The sequence below is a fragment of the Setaria italica genome, chromosome V (genome assembly GCF_000263155.2).
Source record: "Setaria italica strain Yugu1 chromosome V, Setaria_italica_v2.0, whole genome shotgun sequence".
Lineage (NCBI taxonomy): Eukaryota > Viridiplantae > Streptophyta > Magnoliopsida > Poales > Poaceae > Setaria > Setaria italica.
Window position 1 is genome coordinate 44,414,389 of NC_028454.1, and position 19,621 is coordinate 44,434,009.

The 19,621-nt window shown below is 47.7% G+C and overlaps 2 protein-coding genes across 9 annotated transcripts; one reads left to right on the forward strand and one right to left on the reverse strand.

Annotated features, from left to right (window-relative positions):
* Positions 1–891: 891 nt before the first annotated feature.
* LOC101768420 lies at positions 892–9,227 on the forward strand. 8 transcript variants are annotated; one of them, XM_022826407.1, is made up of 16 exons: positions 892–1,162; positions 3,270–5,026; positions 5,850–5,950; positions 6,061–6,172; positions 6,256–6,396; positions 6,703–6,807; positions 6,918–7,001; positions 7,154–7,269; positions 7,353–7,454; positions 7,531–7,644; positions 7,742–7,798; positions 7,875–7,941; positions 8,009–8,062; positions 8,511–8,585; positions 8,671–8,706; positions 8,820–9,227. In XM_022826407.1, exons 3-16 carry the CDS (start codon positions 5,922–5,924, stop codon positions 8,931–8,933), a joined length of 1,206 nt encoding a protein of 401 aa, XP_022682142.1. In that variant the 5' UTR covers positions 892–1,162; positions 3,270–5,026; positions 5,850–5,921; the 3' UTR covers positions 8,934–9,227. The 8 variants fall into 8 exon arrangements, with proteins under 8 accessions (XP_022682142.1, XP_022682145.1, XP_012701818.1 ...); XM_022826410.1 differs by having other exon boundaries at positions 6,064–6,172; XM_012846364.2 differs by having other exon boundaries at positions 4,918–5,026.
* A 137-nt stretch (positions 9,228–9,364) lies between these two features.
* LOC101770450 (glycine-rich cell wall structural protein 1.8) lies at positions 9,365–11,173 on the reverse strand. The gene has a single exon (XM_004970948.4). The coding sequence runs from the start codon at positions 11,021–11,023 to the stop codon at positions 9,614–9,616; it is 1,410 nt and encodes a 469-aa protein (XP_004971005.1). The 5' UTR covers positions 11,024–11,173; the 3' UTR covers positions 9,365–9,613.
* Positions 11,174–19,621: the final 8,448 nt, after the last annotated feature.

Genomic DNA, 19,621 nt, shown 5'->3' on the forward strand with positions numbered 1-19,621 from the left:
GCCACTTCCAGCAGCAGCAGCAGCAGCAGGAGGTGCTGGTCCTGGACCCGCTCTCCAGCTGCGACGTCGCGCCGCCCGCCACCGGCGACGAGAGCGCCGACAGGCTCGAGCGGGCGCCGCCGTCGAAGCTCACGAAGGAGAGGCTCTTCCGCGCCAAGGGCAGGCGGCACAGGGGCGGCCCGCTCGTGTATATGGGCGACAGCACGTTCTGCGTCGTCGAGCGCGTCACGGACGGAAAACTCACCAGGGAGCAGCGGAAGAGGCTCGAGCTCGACGGGCGGCCGCCGCGCCTGCTGCTCTACGTGCGGGTGTTCGGCCTCAAGTACGGCAAGAAAGGGCGGCTGCAGGTGGCGACGTGCGGCCGCCGGGCACGATGCCTCGCACTGCCCGAGGGGACAAGATGTGCCTGTTATGACGAAATTTTCATGTCGATTCGGGCGTTATGGGCGTAAATAGTTTGGTAGTGTCCCCCCCCCCCCCCCAAAAAAAAAAAAAAAAGGAGGAGGAACTATAGGTTGATCAACTTATATCTTATACTTTCAGAAAATGAAGTCAGTTGCTCCATATAAATTAAGCTCCCTCAAGCTCGATTTGTCCATGGTAATTGTCCATTATCTCAGCAATCAACGCGGAACATCTAGAAGATGAAACTTCTTCAGTAAATCTTCCAACCAGCAGTCCCTGCCTGTCGATCGCAGTTTCACGCCACACCTGACAAGTGACGATGGAACTCAGGCTAAAGATATGGTGGGTCCCAATGCCAGTGACACAAAAGTTGTTTTATCAGCTGGAATATCGTAATCCTCTATTGTCAGCATTGAGATTAGCATTGTCGTTTGTGACTAGCAGCTTGTGATACAACTTTCGTCAGTAGTCGTTCAGCTGCAGTAAGCGTGTATACTCAGTACATTTCCCAATTCCACAACTGCCCAGCGCTCCACGTCGACCGGTTTGCCCGGTCTCGCATCATCGCTTCACCCCGCCGCCGGCCCATCTCCCGGCGCCGCCGCGGGAGTCTACACCGGCCGCTTGCCCTCCCGACGGCAAACTCGCGGTAGGCTCTGCCTGCCCTCGTCGCCGGGGCTTGGTGAGCCCCCGGGGGCTGCCGCTGCCGCCACCGGCCGATCGCCGCCGCGGCGTCCGTCAACCGTCAGTGTATTCGGTAAGAAACGGCTGTGCTCGGCCTCAATACGCATCTCCTCCTCCGATTTGGGGATCTGGCCCGGGGCTTTCGTTCTGGGGTTGAATTCGTCCCCTTTTTCCTATTTTGAATTGCCTCCGATTTGGTTTTTGTGCGAAATTCTAGCTTTTCAATGCGGTACGATCTGTGTACCTCACTTCACTTGGATCTTGCTTCAAGTCTAAGATTCGTCCACCAGCGCCAAATTTTTTGAATTGGGAGGTTTGCATTGTTTATGCACTTTCGTTGGTGTTCAACAGTTGCTTCTAGTTCTGCTGATCGATTGATCGATGTACGGACAAATCTATGACTGTAACTTGTGCCTTAATTAGTTGGGTTATTTCTTTTCTCTCATTTCTGATGCTACATTTATAACAAGATAGGTTATAATTGGCTTTGGCCATCAACGATTTGGGGACACACAGTATTAATGTGTTGGGACAATGGGAATAAAAGCAATCGGTGCACATTTTGCTACATTGGGAGTGAGTTCTGCTAATGCTGAAGCCAGCAGCTACGTGTTCCCCTGAAACTACGAGAAAATGCTACTTTCTGCTAGCTCGGCGGCTCACTGCCAAATCAGCTAGTCACGCCCAGCTAGTTTTGGGTTTTCTGACAAAAATGGCTTCTTTGAAGCGTTGCAGATATCATGAGGGCTTCTTAGCTATAAGGTTATCTGTTTCTTTTTTGAGGCGGACAGCAGGGGAGGCCCCTACTGATATTTTCCATTAATAAAAAGGGAGATATTTACATTTTACAAGGCCTCAGGCCCAAGAAAAAAAGAGGGAGAGAAGCTTAACGAAAATTACATAACCAGTTTTCCAAGTCCATTTTCAGGGGTGGCTTGGCTCTATGCAAGATGAGTCCAAATTTCTTCCTGAAAATTGATTTCCACCTCCCTAGGGATAATGGCACACCATCAAAGATAACTTCATTACGATGAGTCCAAATAGCCTAGCAAGCCACCATGACAATTTCTCTAAAAATCTTTGAATTAAAGTCTCTCCTGGCTTCAATGATCATCTCCATATTCATCAGGTTTAGATTCCATCGGATGTTGAGAAAGCGCTAGCACCACTGACTGAAAGAGCATGTGAAGAATAGGTGTACCAAAGTTTCTTCAGAATTACTGCTGCATAAGGCACAACTATAGTCGTCAAGGACTCTTTGTTTCCTGCGAAGAATATTTCTTGTGTTCAATCTGTCCCTTAGGAGAAGCCAAAAGAAAAATTTATGCCTGCCCCTACAACATGATTTCCACATCCATTTGAATACGGGACTAATAGGAGTTGTGCCCATCAACTGTTTGTATGCCTTCTTTGAACTGTAATCAGGTGAGCCCCATATATAAGACCATTGATCTTCCAGAGATTGGTTCACTGATAACCCTTGAATGAGGAAAACAAGTTCAGCCAGTTGATCACAAGCCACTGGGGACATTGGTGTGAAGAAATTTGTATAAGCATCCTGTGACAAGAATTTCTTAACTGAGGCATTCTTATTCTGACAAAGGAGAAAAGCTGTGGGAAGACCAAATTTAGAGCCCCCAAGTCCCATAAATCTGTCCAAAAGCAAACTGAGTTCCCCTTGTTAACCTTGCAAGAAGCAATCCTTAAGAAGCTATCTGATAGCGTCATCACATCTCTCCACCAAAAAGAGCCTACTAGCCTTTTCATGTGTGGGACAACATCATTTGAATATAAGCAGCGCCAGGTGAGGGAGACCCATGGTATAATCTCATGATTATAAAACTTATGGAGGGATTTCATGAGGAGAGAAGTGTTCTGTGTTTTTAAATCAATAATGCCCAATTCTCCTTGCTCTTTGGATCTGCGTGCATCTTTCCAAGCAACTAAACATCTACCTTTTCTGTTGATATCTCCTTTATCCCAAAGGTAGTGTTTCCTATAGCAATCAATCTGTTGGATAACCCCAACAGGAAGCTTCAAGGTGCAAAGATAAAAGGTGGGCAGAGAAGATAGCACTGAATTGACCAGAATTAGTCTGCCAGCATAAGATAGAAGTTTGTTCAGTCCCATCATTCTCCTCTCAATTCTGTTTAGTAAAGGCATATATTCATCAACTGCAGGTCTTGTAGTTCTAAGAGGCAAGCCAAGAGCCCAAGATAGGTGAATGGCATCGAGCCAACTTGACATCCTATGGCAGCAGCAAGAGAAGAAGCCTTATGAGGCTCAACATTGATTGGCACAAGAGAGGATTTCATGAAGTTAACTCTCAGTCCAGTGGAGACTGCATAAGTGTCAAGAATGCTTTTGAGGCTAAGAAGCTGTTGCTCATCTGCTGGCATGATTATCAAGGTATCATCTGCGTATTGGACAATAGGATAATCTCCCCCAAAACTATCCCCTAAGGGATGTTGTAAAATATGATTGTTGGCTACATCATTGATAACTGATTGTAACAGGTCAGCTGCAAGCACAAACAGTAAAGGGGATAAGGGATCACCCTGTCTAACTCCACGCTTGCATTTGAATGGTTTCCCAGGAACCCCATTAAGCAGCACAGAAGAAGATCCAGAAGAGAGGACCATTTCAATCCATTTAACCCACTTGGCAGAAAAACCTTTATGCCTAAACATGTCCAGGAACTTGATGCTCTATCTTGTCAAATGCCTTTTCAAAATCTAGTTTTAGTATAACAATTTCTTTCTTGCTTTGATGGCAAATATGCAAGAATTGAAAAGCCCATGCAAGACAATCCTGAATAGTCCTTCCCTTGAGGAAACCGTATTGATTAGCATGAATAACTCTCAGAATTACCACCTGTAACCTGTTTGCTAGAAGCTTTGCGAGCAGTTTCAAAGAATAGTTCAGCAAGGAGATTGGTCTGTAATCATTCACTGTGAGGGGGCAGTCTTTTTTAGGAATAAGAGTGATGAAGGATCCCTTGATACATTCAAGATTCACTGAACAGTTCACAAAAGCTTCACAAAATTTGTAGAAATCTTCTGAGATGATGTGCCAACACTTTTTCATGAAGAAGCCATTAAAACCATCTGGACCAGGGGCATGGTCAGGGGCCATCTCCTTGACAGCTCTGTCAATTTCTTCCTTGGAAAAGGGCTCATCAAGCACAGGAAGCTGAATAGCTTGGATTAGGGCATTGAGATCAAATTGCATTTCACTAAACTTTGAGACCCCCAATCTGTCTTTAAAAGAATTCCATAGTACACCAACTTTCAAAACATGATCACTGACAGTAGAACCATCTTCTAAAAGAAGAGAAGCAATGTAGTTTCTTCTGAACGAGTGAGTAGCCATTGCCTGAAACAAACTTGAGTTTTCATCACCGAACTTGACCCACCTTACTGTGGATCTCTGCTTCCAATACAATCTCTTTGCTTCCAATAGATTCTGCAGGTGAGACTTAACAATCTTTCTAAAATTTGATTCAATGAGACTAAGCCTTCTCTTCTAACCCATCCAAGAGAGCTAGAACCCAACTGCAGTTATTAATAAGCTTGTTAAGCTTAGAAAGTTCCTTGCTCCACTGTTTTAAACCAACCCTTAGCTGCTTGAATTTACCACTGATGGTCTTAGCCATATTAGCAAAAGAAAGGATTTGAGTGCCAATGCAACTGAACAGTGTCAAAGAAACCTGGAAAATCTGCCCAATAGTTTTCAAATCTGAATATCGAAGCTTTTGGAATGTGAGAGTCCATTCTGACAACATAAGGGATCTGATCTGAAATTGGCTTTGAGCGAGGTTTGACACAGGTAGCAGGATAGGACAGGGACCATGATGCTGATGTAAAAACCCAGTCAAGCTTCTCAAGCAAAGCATCATCCTGCATGCTACTCCAAGTGAATTGCCTGCCCTCAAAAGGTATATCAATTAAATCCAGATGTTGAATGAGATCATTGAAAAGCAACATGTCACTGAGACAACCTCCAGGCTTGTTTCTATCTGTTGGAGATTGAATAAAGTTGAAATCCCCAACTAAAATCCAGTCATCAAAAGAGGAGGCGTCAAAATTTTAAAGCCAGTTAACAAACGCAGCTTTCTCAGCAGGTGCAGAGGGTCCATACACATTAGAGACATGAAACACTGCATCAGAGGCATTCGAACTGAATTTCATGGCGATGGCATAATTATTTTCATGGCTCACATCCCCTCGAAACAGAGCACTATTCCAAACAATAAGCATACCACCTGAAGCACCAATGGAAGGAACAAAAGCAAACTTGTTCAAATGCCTAGGACAGAATTTGGAAATATAAGATTGATCAAATGATTATCTTTTTGTCTCTTGCAAACACACAATAGCAGCACCACTTCCCGAGATTTTGTTTCTAATATGGTCCCATTTCTCTTGGGAATTAATACCACGAATATTCCAGGACAAAATACTCCAAGTTTTGTTATGATTTATAGATAAAACAGAGGGGGAATCCATCCAGGGAGAGTCTAAGCACACACAAAGACTCATAAGATAAGCATGGGACATGGAAAACAAGAGATAAGAGACTCCAGCAAGGTAGCGTAACCAGTTTAGAGAGTTTACATCCAACTTCCATCAAAAGAAAGAGTTTCGAGCAGAATAACCAAAAGATGTGCCAAACTAAGACCATTACCCATAAACAGAAGCAGGGGCAATGCCATCTTACCATCATGGATAAGATCCGACTTACCATCTTTTATTCAACAGGTACAAGTGCTTCAGCAGTGCCAATACCATCCTGTCAACAAGTTTGCTTGTCACGAAAGGATAACACACATCATGGCAAAGCCTGGCATTTTAGGACGTAGGTATGTTCAATGCTTAGTGTCTATGCATTGCACTACTGTATGTAACAAATAACGAGTTCTTTTTTCCATGGCCATTTGCACACATCATAATGTACTGTCAATCCTTACAGCAGCAGTGTGCCAAGATCAAATGAGAGCATGCGAATAATATTCTCAGCAGTTGTCGGTGTTATGCTAGGGTACTTGTTTGGCATTTCCTTCCCTACAGTTAATATAACAAAGGTAAAAAAGGATCATCTGCTTCTCTCGTCTTCTAATGCCACATGCCCTGTTTATAGAAAATCTTGACCTGCTACATTTTGTAGCTTCACTTTCCTTCCAGCATTATATCCTATATTGAAGATAGAAACTCTGGCATTACAACCCAAACATTATTGAACCATGCATGGACGTCTGCAGCTAGTCACAAGAACAATTCGGTTTCTAACCCAGATGAAATTCCGAAGGTACTTTGCCAGTCTTGTACTTTCCTATGGTTGTTATGTGCTCATGCAGTTTGGTGACTAATCACATGCTTGTTATTGTACTATGCATACTCTGTGGTCAATTTTACTAGTGTTTTATTTCCATGCATGATGTGTAAGTTTCAAGTTCATGAACACTTTTAGTCTAGGAAATTCTGCCTACATTAGCTTTCATCTGTTAGCATATAACACAATGAACTGAATAGATGGTGTCTCATCAAACATATCAGCTGCCTTTTGTTTTATCCCTTTTTCCCTCTGGTTAATCTTGCAAAATTATTTTCTCAGATTTATGTTCCAACAAACCCTAAAGGTGCTGAAAGGCTCCCACCAGGCATTGTTGCGTCTGAAACAGACCTTTATCTCCGAAGATTGTGGGGTGAACCTAGTGAGGTTGGTTATTGTTTTTGTCACTTCTCAGTACATTTAACAAATGACGTTTTTAAAAGTTTTAAATCTTCCTTTTGTGAGCATCATCTAAAATACATGATCTATACCATCAGGATCTTACTAGCCAACCAAGGTACCTTGTGACATTTACAGTTGGATACTCTCAGAAGGCAAATATTGATGCTGCGGTAAAAAAGGTAATTTCTTAGACATCTAGCAATGCTTCACCTTAGCGAATAGATAGTCTATAACTGATATCATACAATTGATTCATGCATCCTCATGAACTATTCACTGTCTTCATAAGGGTATTCTTATTTAAAATAATATTTTATGTCTGCTTTATCAGTTTTCAGAGAACTTCACAATTATGTTGTTCCACTATGATGGTCGGACTACAGAATGGAATGAATTTGAGTGGTCAAAAAGAGCTATCCATGTGAGTGTCAGAAAGCAGACTAAATGGTAAGTTACTTATTTATGTCTTTGCAACACTGTTAGTCTTTTACGTATTTGACTGTTGAAGGTTAAAAACTTGTTTCCGCAAGGTGGTATGCCAAACGGTTTTTGCATCCTGATGTTGTGGCTCGTTATGACTACATATTTATCTGGGATGAAGATCTAGGCGTTGAACATTTTAATGCAGAGGCGTAAGCATCAGTCCCTTGTTATTTCTGTTTTTCTGTGTCCCCTTGAGGAAGATGGTCTCAAAGCTTTTTGTTTCAGGTACATTAAGCTTGTTAGGAAGCATGGTCTGGAGATCTCTCAGCCTGGTTTGGAACCTGACAAAGGTCTAACGTGGCAAATGACTAAGCGCAGAGGTGATCAGGAAGTCCACAAGTGAGCTACTGGATCTGTATTGCTTTACCAATGCTTAGTAGCCACACAGGCGCACACACCTATATCCATTTCTGTAGTAATATTTTGCTTTTTGCAGAGTAACTGAGGAGAGGCCGGGCTGGTGTACAGATCCCCATCTGCCACCATGTGCAGCGTAGGGGGTGCAATAATTTGTTGTTTGATAATTTCCATCTGTCAAAATCTGTTTTCACATCTAATTTGATATGCAGATTCGTTGAAATTATGGCAACTGTGTTCTCAAGGGATGCATGGCGCTGTGTATGGCATATGATTCAGGTGGAGTGTCAATACTCATCTCTTAGCTTCATTCGAAGTCAGTATGCTTACACATAGTTATCTGCAGAATGACTTGGTCCATGGATGGGGTCTCGATTTTGCTCTTAGGAAATGTGTGGAGGTACATTCATTATCCATTATCTATTAACCATATTACTCTCTGAAGTAAATTATACATGAGTATTATCCTGCATAGTTGTAGGATAGATCACATAACTGGTCGCATAGAATGAATCTTTAATTTAGTTCTTTCAGGTTTAGGGGTTGGCCAGGTACAGAGTAAGACTATGGTGGTTGGGGATGGTGAGGAAAGGGTTGGGCGTTAAATCAGGCAGTGGAGATGAGAAGATGGGATGAGATGTAGTTAGAGAAAATAGATAAACAGAAGCTGGGTTTCAATTTCCGATGTGGTGGACTGGTGGGGCTCTGTTTCATGAATCTTGGGCATGTAGAGATATAAAATTTCATTGCCCCATTCCTGGTCTAGTGCATATATATCAAGCAGCCTATCAACGATCAGTCATTTTTTAGTGATCCAGGATTCTTTTATTTGGTCTTATGTTAAACAGCCAGCCCATGAAAAAATTGGAGTTGTTGATTCCCAGTGGATTGTTCATCAAGTTATACCATCACTTGGTAACCAGGTATGCCAGACTAATGGTTTCACGTCATTTGTACATGGCACAAAGATACTGTGATTTCTGATCCTTTAGCATCTATTCCTATCAGGGCAAGGCAGAGAATGGAAAAGCGCCGTGGGAAGGGGTAAGCTATCAAACAATCACCGGTTGCACATATTTTTGCACTTTTCATACTATTACTTTCTGACATGAATATGTAAGAATTTTATCTTGCTGTTCTCTGTCGCGGTGCCACAGGTAAGAGCACGCTGTCGAAAAGAATGGGGAATATTTCAAACAAGGTTGGCAGATGCTGAGAAAGCTTATTACTTGGACCACGGGATCACACCCCCAAATTTGACAGGAGCGTAGCTGAGCGCGCCTCAGGAGTAATGACAAGGTTTCTGTTCTGGGAACCTGGCACCTGCATCTCCGGTATGCACATCCAAGCTCAGCTCCATGGAGATGCAATTCCATGGCCAGATTTGTACAGGCAGCCTCAAATCCTCTTCCCTTTGCTCTTACTTATTCTTAGCCCTGTTCTCTTGGTTTCAGTCGTAGTGAAACTAGCTCGTATGTAAGTAACCGATTTAGCACGGATCTTGAATTCTTTATGTCCATACTAGTGCTCCTTTCCCCCATTGTTGACCTGGTGCACGTTGGCAAGTTTTTTCCCTCCCTCGTTTTAAAAGGTAAATTACTTGCCTTGGAACAGCTCTTGTGCCATACGGCCACGCCATCAGTATCTTTCCATGTTCTAGCCGCAGATGGAAATGGTAAACTGCGAGGTGAAGAAGGATACTTAGATTATTTTCAGAAGCATTTTGGAATATCACTCATACCATACACAACATGATCATGAGTTTCATGAGCAGACATTATCATCGAAAGATGGCAGAAAATACATCTTATTTTCAGATACTTAGATTATTTAGCTGCACTGCATCACCGGCCAGCATCCACCAGGTTACCGGGATACGCCTGTCTGTATGACATGGCATACGAGTATACGTACGTGCGTGCACGTAGGCGAACGGGGTTGGAGCGTATGCCTACGCGCCGTAGCCGAGGAGGTGGCTGTTGTTGAGCGGGGGGCACGTGTCGTAGCCGTAGCCGCCGCCGCCGGTGTACTCCTGGGTGGTGCTCTGGTACGACTGGTAGCGGCGGCCGCCGGCGAGCTCCTCGTGTTTCTCGTAGGACTCGTAGCGGCGCACGCCGCCGCCGCCGAGGTTGCCGGCTCCGTGCTTGTCGTACTTGTACGCCCCGTAGCCGTGCAGGCCACCCTGCTTGCTGGCCCCGTGCGTCTCGTGCTTGTACGCCCCGTAGCCGTGCTCCTCGCAGTCGCTCTCGCTCTCACTCCCGCTGTCGTACGCCTTGAGGTTGTAGTTGTAGCCGCCGGCGAAGTCCGTCCTGCCCGCCTTCCCGTGCGCCCCGTAGCCGTACGCGCCGCCGTGCTGGAGACCTCCGGCGGCATTGCCGCCGTACACGTCCTGCTTGTACCCGTACTTCTGGACGGCGCCGCCGCCGTAGTGAGAGCCGTACCCGGCGTCGCAGTCGCCGTACGACTCGTGCTGGTAGTTGCTTTTCTTCACGGCTCCGCCGCCGTAGGCATCCTTGTGCTTCTGGTTGTAGCCGTGCTGCTCCACGCCGCCGCCGCCGTAGTGATGAGCACCGTAGCCAGCGCCGTTTTCTCCGTAGGACTCCTGCTTGTATCCTTGCTGCTTCTTCACGCCGGCGCCGCCGCCGTAGTAGGCGCCGTACCCTCCGTCGGCTTCGCCGTACTTCTCATGCTGCTTGTAGGCGGCGTTCGTCTGCACTCCGGCGCCACCACCGTAGTGAGAGCCGCCATACCCTGCGCCGCAGTCGCCGTACGACTCGTGCTGCTGGTAGCTGTCTTTCTTCACGGCTCCGCCGTACGCGTCCTTCTGGTAGCCGTGCTGCTGCACGCCGTACGCCGCCTGCTGGTCGTAGGCGTACGTCTGCACGGCGCCGGCAGCACCGCCGTAGTGAGCACCACCATGGCCCGCGTTGGTTTGCCCGCAGGCCTCCTGCTCGTAGCCTTGCTTCTTTACGCCGTAGTGGGAACCGTACCCACCGTCGGCCTCGCCGTACTTCTCCTGCTTGTAGCCGTGGTTCTTCACGCCGGCTGCGGCACCCTCGCACGTCGTATACGCCTGCACGGCGCCGCCACCATGGTAGCCGCCGTACGACCCTTGGTCCTGCTCCACGAACACCTCCTCCTCCTTGTAGGCCGCCTGCTTCTGCACGCCGCCGGCGCCGGCGCCACCGCAGCCGGGCTTGTCGTTGACGCTCATGCGGTTGATCTCCGTGACGAGGGTGGTCACGGACTCGGTGCTTTGGCGGTGGTAGTTCATCTGGGGCTTGCTGTTGCCGTAGCCGTAGCCGTAGGCGCCATAGCCGTAGCCGTAGCCGGCATTGCCACACTTCACAGTCGCATCCATGCTGATGAGCTAGTTCCCTTTTGCTCTGTGTTGGTGTATCTGATCGATCTGCCTGGGGAAATCTGGCGTTTTATAGGCGCCGCGGCGAGAGTGAGAGCATCTGTGCCCGATCGACCACTTGCTCCTCTGGATGGTAAGGTGGCTGCAGGCCGGCGGCAATGGATATGTGCTCGTCGATCCGTAGCTAGCTTTATATCCAGGCAGGCATCTTGAAATGCTCGGCCGATTAGAGCTATGTGTATCTCCGGCTTTTATAATCTAGGCATCTTATAATGTGACGAAGCATCACGCATCTACTGCGATCATTGAAGTGCGAAAAAGCGAAAAAAATATGCAAAAATATCCTATTCGCGAGCCATATTTGATGGACTCCTTTTACCTGCCTAGCAGGAATGCTTATCATCATGCCTTTACGCGATGTGCATCAGTGATTCTGTGGACTGTTCGACGAGCGTCACGCGATGCTCATCTGATTCTATACGACGGTTGCAGACTTGCAGTTGGTATTGCACACCCACCGTCACCCCGGCCCCGGCATCGCCCAACCGGTACTATCATATCCTCTACGATCGCCTTGACGCCGCCGCTCTGCCTGGCACCACGGTCAAATGAGGCCTACCTCTAAGCCCACTGAATTTTTCATGAAAACCCCACCCCCAAACGACCACCTTCACACCAACCATGTCGGAGTCGGACCTCACCGGAGCTGAGGGGGACGAATGGAGATTCAATCACAGTGCAAAACAGATGTCAAGAGCATGAATTGGACGCTTATGGAACGACCATGAATTTTAGTGTTGGCGAGCGCCAAAACACTACTAGAATTTTACGCGTCACGAGCATCGCAACCTAGGAAAGAGCGTACTACACGTTTTCGCTCGTTCGCTTGTTTTTTTTTGAGGGTCGTTCGCTTGGTATTTGATTGTCGCGCACAATCAGGCCCAATCCACCACTTGTCTGGTCGGCGCTTCGTTGTCAGCAGCGGGCCGGCCTGATTGATATGGGCCTAATCGGCATTTATCAAAAAAAGTTTTTGAGAATACAAGCCACAAAATAGTACATGTATCATGTACTCCGTATGTGTGATAGCGGTGACGCGTTAGCGATCGAGCTGACGCAGCGCAGTCCATGCATGGTGCGTGGCCGCCCGTTGCAGCCGTTAACGAGTTCACGTCTTGCCATTGCCCAAATCCAAGCTGCAGAGAGAAAACGTGCAGAGGAGGAAGAAGAATGAGCGCCGAAGCACCTAGCTGGGAGAACAGGGGAAGAGCGAACCAGAATTGTTTAGAGCCTATTAGCACGTTTCTTTTTCTAACTGAAGTCACAGCAAACAAACCACACGTGCATTTACTATACGGGTGGACGCCATCGACCGGGAGAGTACAATTTATTTACGTATATACGATTATATTAGCTAGGTTGTCACCATCAACTTACGGCCTGTTCGCTTCAGCTTATAAGCCAGCTGAAAAGCTGAAACGACTGATTTGTTGTGAGAGAAAAACACTGTTAGGTGGCTGATAAGCCGGCTCAATAAGCTGAAGCGAACAACCACGTACGTTACGCCCGTAGCAGTCACGTCAGGGCACCCGCCTAGCGCTTTGGCGGCGGGTAATGATGTCCGTCGGAGTTGCGGCGGGTAATGATGTCCGTCGGAGTTGCGGCGGTCGAAGTCCCCGTCGCCGCCCCCAGCTCTGCGGTGGTGCTTCGCGGCGCCGGCGCCACCGTATCCGTTGCAGGGACCCCTCAACATGGCTTCTCGATCGAGCGAATTGGTTTCGGACTGGTTGGTGGGTCGATCGGTAAGGTACGGCTCGGTCGCCACATGGATTGGCTTTTATAGGCGCGCTAGCGCCTCCTCGCTGCCGGTGATTCTCTCTCATGGATGGTTGATGCATCGTACGACAGCGGTGCTCTCCGGCCGAACTGGCCTATGCAGAGCGTTTTACCTTTACCCGTCAAGTCCACTCCACTAGTTAAGGTGAGTGATAGGTTTCTGCAAGCATTATGTTCCGCTGTCATGCATATTCGACTAGTGTAAACGATGATAAAGCAGCAAAGATCATATTCGCAAGCCATATTTTTTTCACGCTCTGATCGTTGAAAGTGAGGAATGTTAGGTACAATAAATATTCTCAAGGCAGATTGGTCGAAAAAAATATTCTCAAGGCAACATTTGCCCATGTGTGCAAACATTATTTTTTTTTTAAAAAGACTAGTATTACTAATTGGAAATAGCCTCCACGTATCAAATATAAATTATGTGGTGGAGCACGCCTAGTAATAACAGTAAAAATAAAAACGAAATATTATTGTACCATAACAAATATAGAAGTGTGAGGAAAAAAAGAAATGTCTAATTTAATGGAGGAATATAGAACGGAAACAATCGCTTATAAAATGTAACTATATGCATTTTTAGAAAGTGATACGTTATTCCTTCCGTATTAAATTATGAGTCATTTTAGTTTTGTCAGAAGTCAAACTTCTATATCTTTAACCAAACTGCAGGTTGGGTTTAACCAAACTGCAGGTTGGGCTGAAGCTTTCAGCATTCAGAGCAAGTCAGATAACCCAAATTCCTCCAGAATCACTGACTCGCATAACAGACAACTCCAGAAGCAGGTAGTGGTGCTCTGCTCTGATAATCAGCATTTGCTTTTCTTTTTTTCAAGAATACGTAGGACAGCTGCGTATCTTAATATTATTAAGAAGAAGAAAGATAATCAACATTTGCAATACTGAACATTTGCTACAACGAATTGAACATTTGCAGTTGCAAAGACTGAAACACACCAGCTTTAACTGTCATAGTTCACCATCTCGCAAGACCTGTTTCCACTACCTATCACTAACCAAAACTCCACTTCCTTAGTTCCTTATGCATATTCCACTGCGTTACCAGCAACAAGAGTTCGAATAACATACTGGTGTGATACTAGACTACCACCTACACACATACATCTTCAGATCACAGATGGACATTACATCTGAAGGAACACATGCTGACCACTGCCACTGCAGGACCCTTCCCACTTTTGGTCGAGTGCCCATTTCTCACCCTCCAACAAGATTCGCCACTTCTTCACAAAGGTTTGCTGGGAACCTTGTTTCCACGGACATCTTGTTGCAAATTCTCTATAGAGCCCAGCCCACCCTGCACAAAGAAGCAAACATGTTTCAAGTAGATCTGCGCAGTTTTGGATCCTGTTTTGAAAGATCCGTCATAAAAAATATCTTCATTTTCGAAAGGATTTTATAACTCCATAGCTTTGTGTCACCCATGCTAGTCATTCCTCTGCAAGTCTAGAACTGATGAGATAGAGATCGGTAGTGTATGTCTTACATTTGGCAATAAATTTCATGCTCTCCATTAGTCAGGCACACATGACTTTGTGTTTTTCCATCAGATCCTCCCACACAAGAGTTGCTGCTAATTTCTAGGCATTTTCTGGGCAATGAATGCGTCCAAGTAGCCAATGATCTTATGATAGAACTTGGAAATGTTATGTTAGTGCAAACAATTGATATGATCAGTTTCAAACAAAACAGTGTGGAAGCAAAAGAAATGAATGCATAAATTTCTGTCAGAACACATGTCCACAAGTAAACCAAATTAAGATGTTGGATGGACGCCGCACGCCGCCGCCACCAACACCCACCGCCACCGGGCTTCGCCGGCACGAAGCATCCGGATCGGGGGCGCCATCTCAGTGCGGCACGGCGCACAGATCAAAGCAGCACGGCGGAGGATCGGCGAGGCGTAAGCGTACCTGGTTGAGGCGAATACGCGCGCTTTAGGTCCTTGGAGCGAGGGAGGGGATGGGTTGGAGCGAAGAGCTCGTGCTAGGGCTTGAGGATGTGGAAGGGATGGATGGCTCGAGCCTTGCGCTTGCAGTGACCGACGGCGCTGGATCGCGGAGAGGAGAGGAGGGTGAGCCTGCCCATACGACGACGACGGAGTGCTTACGTAGGTTTTTTTTGCAAAAAATCGGATCGCGATCCAAATTAGAGACTTTAAAAAATCCTCCTAATTTGGATCGTGATTATTGATTAATTGCGATCCAAATTAGGGGTGCCATTGAAAAATACTTGGTCCGATATTTTTAGAAAATCCCTATTCTCCAGGTCGGCGAGACGTCGGCCGACGAGGCCGTGCTGCCACCGCCGGATCCATCCGCCAACAGAGCGCACTAAAGACGCGGCTCCGGCGCCGGCTCCCTCGGGCCTCAGGCGCCACACCCGCGCCGCTAGTTCCGGCTCCACGCCACTGCCTTTCAACTTGAGCCTGCTGCCTGATTGCTCACCTTCTCCTGCACGCCACCATGGAGACGACGAGGAGGTAGAAGAAGAGTAGAAGACACAGCCGGTGGAAAGAGAAGAAGAAGAAGGCCTTGATTGATGTCGACGTTCGGCTCTGCCCTCCAACGCCGTTAGGCAGAGGCGCCGCCGCCGCCCGGCGACGAGACGGACGCCACGGACACGTACATCGTCAGCATGGCCAGTACAAGCCCGGCCGGGGGCCGGCGTCCTCGTCCTCAGCGCCGCTACGTGCTCCACCTCCACACCACCCGCAGTCCCGCACCCCCGAGTACCTCGGCCTCGACAGGGTCAACGGCCTCCTTCCTCGCGCATACCAGCGGAGGCAGCGACGTCGTCATCGGCTCATCGGCCTCGTCGACACCGGGTGTGGCCCGAGAACCGGAGCTTCGATGACGCCGGGTAGGGCCGGGGGCCCCGTGGCGGGCCAAGGAAGGGTCCAACTTCACCGCGTCGGCGTGCCACAAGTCCACAACAAGCTAGCTCATCGGCGCGCGGTCCTTCACGGCGTCGTACCAGTCGTTGCGAACAAGGGCGCCGGGCCAGACTGGACCAAGGGAAAGGGGAAGCGGTCGCCGCGGGACGTTCTCAGGCACGGGACGCGCACGGCCAGCACTGCGGCGGGAGACGCGGTGCGGGCGCCGGCCAGGGGCATGGCGCCGGCGTACAAGGCGTGCTGGGCCGGCGGGTGCTACAGCGCCGACATCCTGGCGGCTTTGGAGGCCGCGGTGGCGGACGGCGTCGACGTGCTCTCCGTCTCCGCCGGCGTCGCGGCGGGCGGAGACCTCGCGGCCTGCTTCAAGGACGCGTCTGTTAACAATAGACATCTCTTCCTATTCATAGAAGGAGTCCTGATTCTCCTGGAGCTGTGTCTCTGTGATTTCCGTAGGGGTTGTTAAACTCGGATGTAATCTCCTCAATGTATCCTGCCTATATATATGAGAGAATACGACCCTAGCAGGTCATGCAATGCCAATTACATTGACATGGTAACAGAGCCACGAAATTTTTTCTGAAGATGTCGTTTACTTCATCTTCTTCCTCCTCCACCACCTCCGGCACCATATCCAGCTCCTTCTCATCTACAACCTTTGCTCCTATTCCTCTCCACCATGCGGTCACTATCCGCCTAACCAAAACCAATTATTCCCTATGGCGTGCCCAGCTTCTTCCGTATCTACAGAGTACAAAGCTCATGGGCCTTATCGATGGAACGCTCGCCGCACCGCCACAGCTTATCCCATCGTCGACTTCTGCGGGCGCCGAGCTAGTATCAAATCCGGCGTATGACCGGTGGTACGATCTAGACCAACAGGTCCTCAGCAGCCTCCTCTCGTCGATGACTGAGGAAGTTCTCGAAGATGTGGCTTCCGCCCTGTCTGCAAAGGAGGCATGGGACATTCTACAACGCATGTTCTCCTCCACCACGCGAGCTCGCTCAGTTCAGATCCGGGTCGATCTCGCCACCGCCAAGAAACGAGATCTTTTTGCTGCTGACTACTTCCGCAAAATCAAGGGCCTTGCCTCTGAGTTAGCTGCAGCTGGTGCCCCCCTGCGCCCTGACGAAATTATTGCATATCTCCTAGCTGGTCTTGGTCCGGATTATGATCCGTTTGTTACGTCTATGACCACCAAATCTGAGCCACTTACTATTGATGATGTTTACTCCTATCTCTTGGCGTATGAGGCGCGTCAACTCCATCATCAGGCTGAGATGCGTCTCAATGTTGGCTCCTCGGCAAATTTCGCTGGACGCGGTGGCCCGTCCTCGTACCGTGGTCGTGGCGGTCCGCATACAGGCAGGAGTCCTGGCCGTGGTGGTGCCCATCCCGGCCGTCTGCGAAGTCCTACTCAACCACCTGCTGGTAATCGCTCTGCTCGCCCTTCGTGCCAAATCTGTGGTCGTAAGGGTCATACGGCCGTCAAGTGTCGGCTCGCATGGATGAATCATATCAGGAGGAACAACCATATGCTGCCGTCGCCACTGCCTCCTACAAAGTTGATCCAAATTGGTACACTGATACAGGAGCTACGGATCACATCACTAGTGATTTAGATCGTCTTGCACTTCGTGAACAATATCATGGTGGGGAAACAGTCCAAGTAGGCAACGGAGCAGGTTTGCACATTATGCATTTCGGTTCTTGTTCTATTAATACTGCTACTCGCCCTCTTGCTCTAAATAATGTTCTTCATGTACCTGAAATATCAAAACACCTTTTGTCAGTTCATAAACTTTCTCGTGACAATAACATATTCTTTGAATTTCATCCTTCCTATTTTCTTATCAAGGATCGAGCAACGAAACAACTCCTCCTGGAAGGAAGATGTGAGTCAGGTCTTTATCCCATTAAGCCCTCCGATGTTGAGTCCTTCAAACAGGCCCTAGTCAGTGTCACGGCGTTCCCAAATCAGTGGCATGCTCGGTTTGGCCATCCTTCTATCCAAGTTGTCAGGTCGATTTTGAGTCTTCATAGTTTGCCGTATGTTAAGGAGTCTTCTTCCTCAGTTTGTAATGCTTGTCAATTGGCCAAGAGTCACCAACTCCCTTATAATAATGCCATTCATCGCTCTACTTCACCTCTCGAACTTGTCTTTTCCGATGTTTGGGGCCCTGCTCCAACATCTGTTGGTGGTTACAAATATTACATCAGCTTTATTGATGACTTTAGCAAGTTTACTTGGATATATTTAATGCACGATCGAACTGAGGTACAACGCATTTTCTTGCAATTTCAGACTCATGCCGAACGCCTCCTTGACACAAAGATTAAGTTTGTTCAATCTGATTGGGGTGGGGAGTACCAGAAACTTCATACTCAATTTTTCCGTACTCTTGGGATTGCTCATCATGTTTCTTGCCCTCACACCCATCAACAAAACGGCTCGGCCGAACGAAAGCATCGCCATATAGTTGAAACTGGGCTTGCACTCTTAGCTCATGCATCTATGCCACTCAAATTTTGGGACGAAGCCTTCCTCACAGCTACTTATCTCATTAATAGGCTCCCTACTCGAGTCATTGATAATTTGTGCCCTCTAGAACGCCTTCTAAAAGCTCCACCCAATTACACCATGCTTCGCATTTTTGGGTGTGCTTGCTGGCCGCATCTTAGACCCTACAACAAACATAAACTAGCCTTTCGATCCAAAGCTTGTGTCTTTCTAGGCTATAGTGCTCTTCATAAGGGATATAAATGCCTTGACATGGACTCTGGTCGCGTCTACATTTCTCGCGACGTTATATTTGATGAATCAATTTTTCCTTTCTCCAACATTGCGCCCTCCCACCAAACCTCATCTGTTAATCCGGCTAGTGGCAGTGTTAATTTGAACATTAACCCAATGTACACTTTGCTTCCTGGTAATTCTATGGTTGCAGCAGTAGCAGATCCTACGCCCCTGGCACCTGAATCTTCACCAGGATCGGCTCCTGTTCTTGATGCTCCTGCACAGACAGTGGCTGCAGCAGGGTCTCCATCTGCCAGCACACATGGTGCGTTGTCACCAACGGCTGCGTCGTCGCTATCTCCTGCACCGCCTTCTCCCTCGACAACAGTGCCTCTACCAGCCTCGCCTGGGCAACCTGAGACGACAACTCCACAAGGCGCACCACATGTTCCTGCCCATCAGTATGGAACCCGATTGCAGAACCATATTCGACGTCCAAAAATTCGTACTGATGGGACGGTTACATACTCTGTTGTGCGGACATCCGATGATGAACCTGTTTCTCACATCACTGCCATGAAACATCCCCTTTGGCGATCCGCGATGAATGATGAATTTCAAGCGCTTGTCAAGAACAAGACGTGGCACCTTGTCCCTCCACATGCCGGCCTCAATGTTATCAACTGCAAGTGGATTTTTAAACTTAAACGTAAAGCGGATGGTTCTATTGATCGATACAAAGCACGGTTGGTTGCCAAGGGTTTCAAGCAACAATATGGTATTGATTATGATGATACCTTCAGTCCTGTGGTCAAACCTACGACCATCCGAGTGTTGCTATCTCTTGCAGTGTCTCATGGCTGGTCGCTCAGGCAAATTGACATCCAAAATGCATTTTTGCATGGCTACCTTCACGAGGATGTCTATATGAAACAACCACTTGGATTTGAGGATTCAACTCATCCTAACTATATTTGCAAATTGGACAAATCTCTCTATGGTCTCAAACAGGCTCCACGTGCCTGGTTTTCTCGTCTCAGTAGCACCCTTTTGCAATTGGGGTTTCATGCTTCAAAGGCTGATGTTTCTCTCTTCATCTTCAACAGA

Bases quoted from the DNA above. Each gene is read 5' to 3' on its own strand.
- LOC101768420 (XM_012846363.3), top strand. From the start codon at position 5,640: ATGGGACATGGAAAACAAGAGATAAGAGACTCCAGCAAG. The intron at 6,808-6,917 runs GTTGGTTATTGT...CTATACCATCAG, and splicing joins TGTGGGGTGAACCTAGTGAG to GATCTTACTAGCCAACCAAG. The intron at 8,707-8,819 runs GTAAGCTATCAA...GCGGTGCCACAG, and splicing joins GAAAAGCGCCGTGGGAAGGG to GTAAGAGCACGCTGTCGAAA.
- LOC101770450 (XM_004970948.4), bottom strand. From the start codon at position 11,023: ATGGATGCGACTGTGAAGTGTGGCAATGCCGGCTACGGCTACGGCTAT.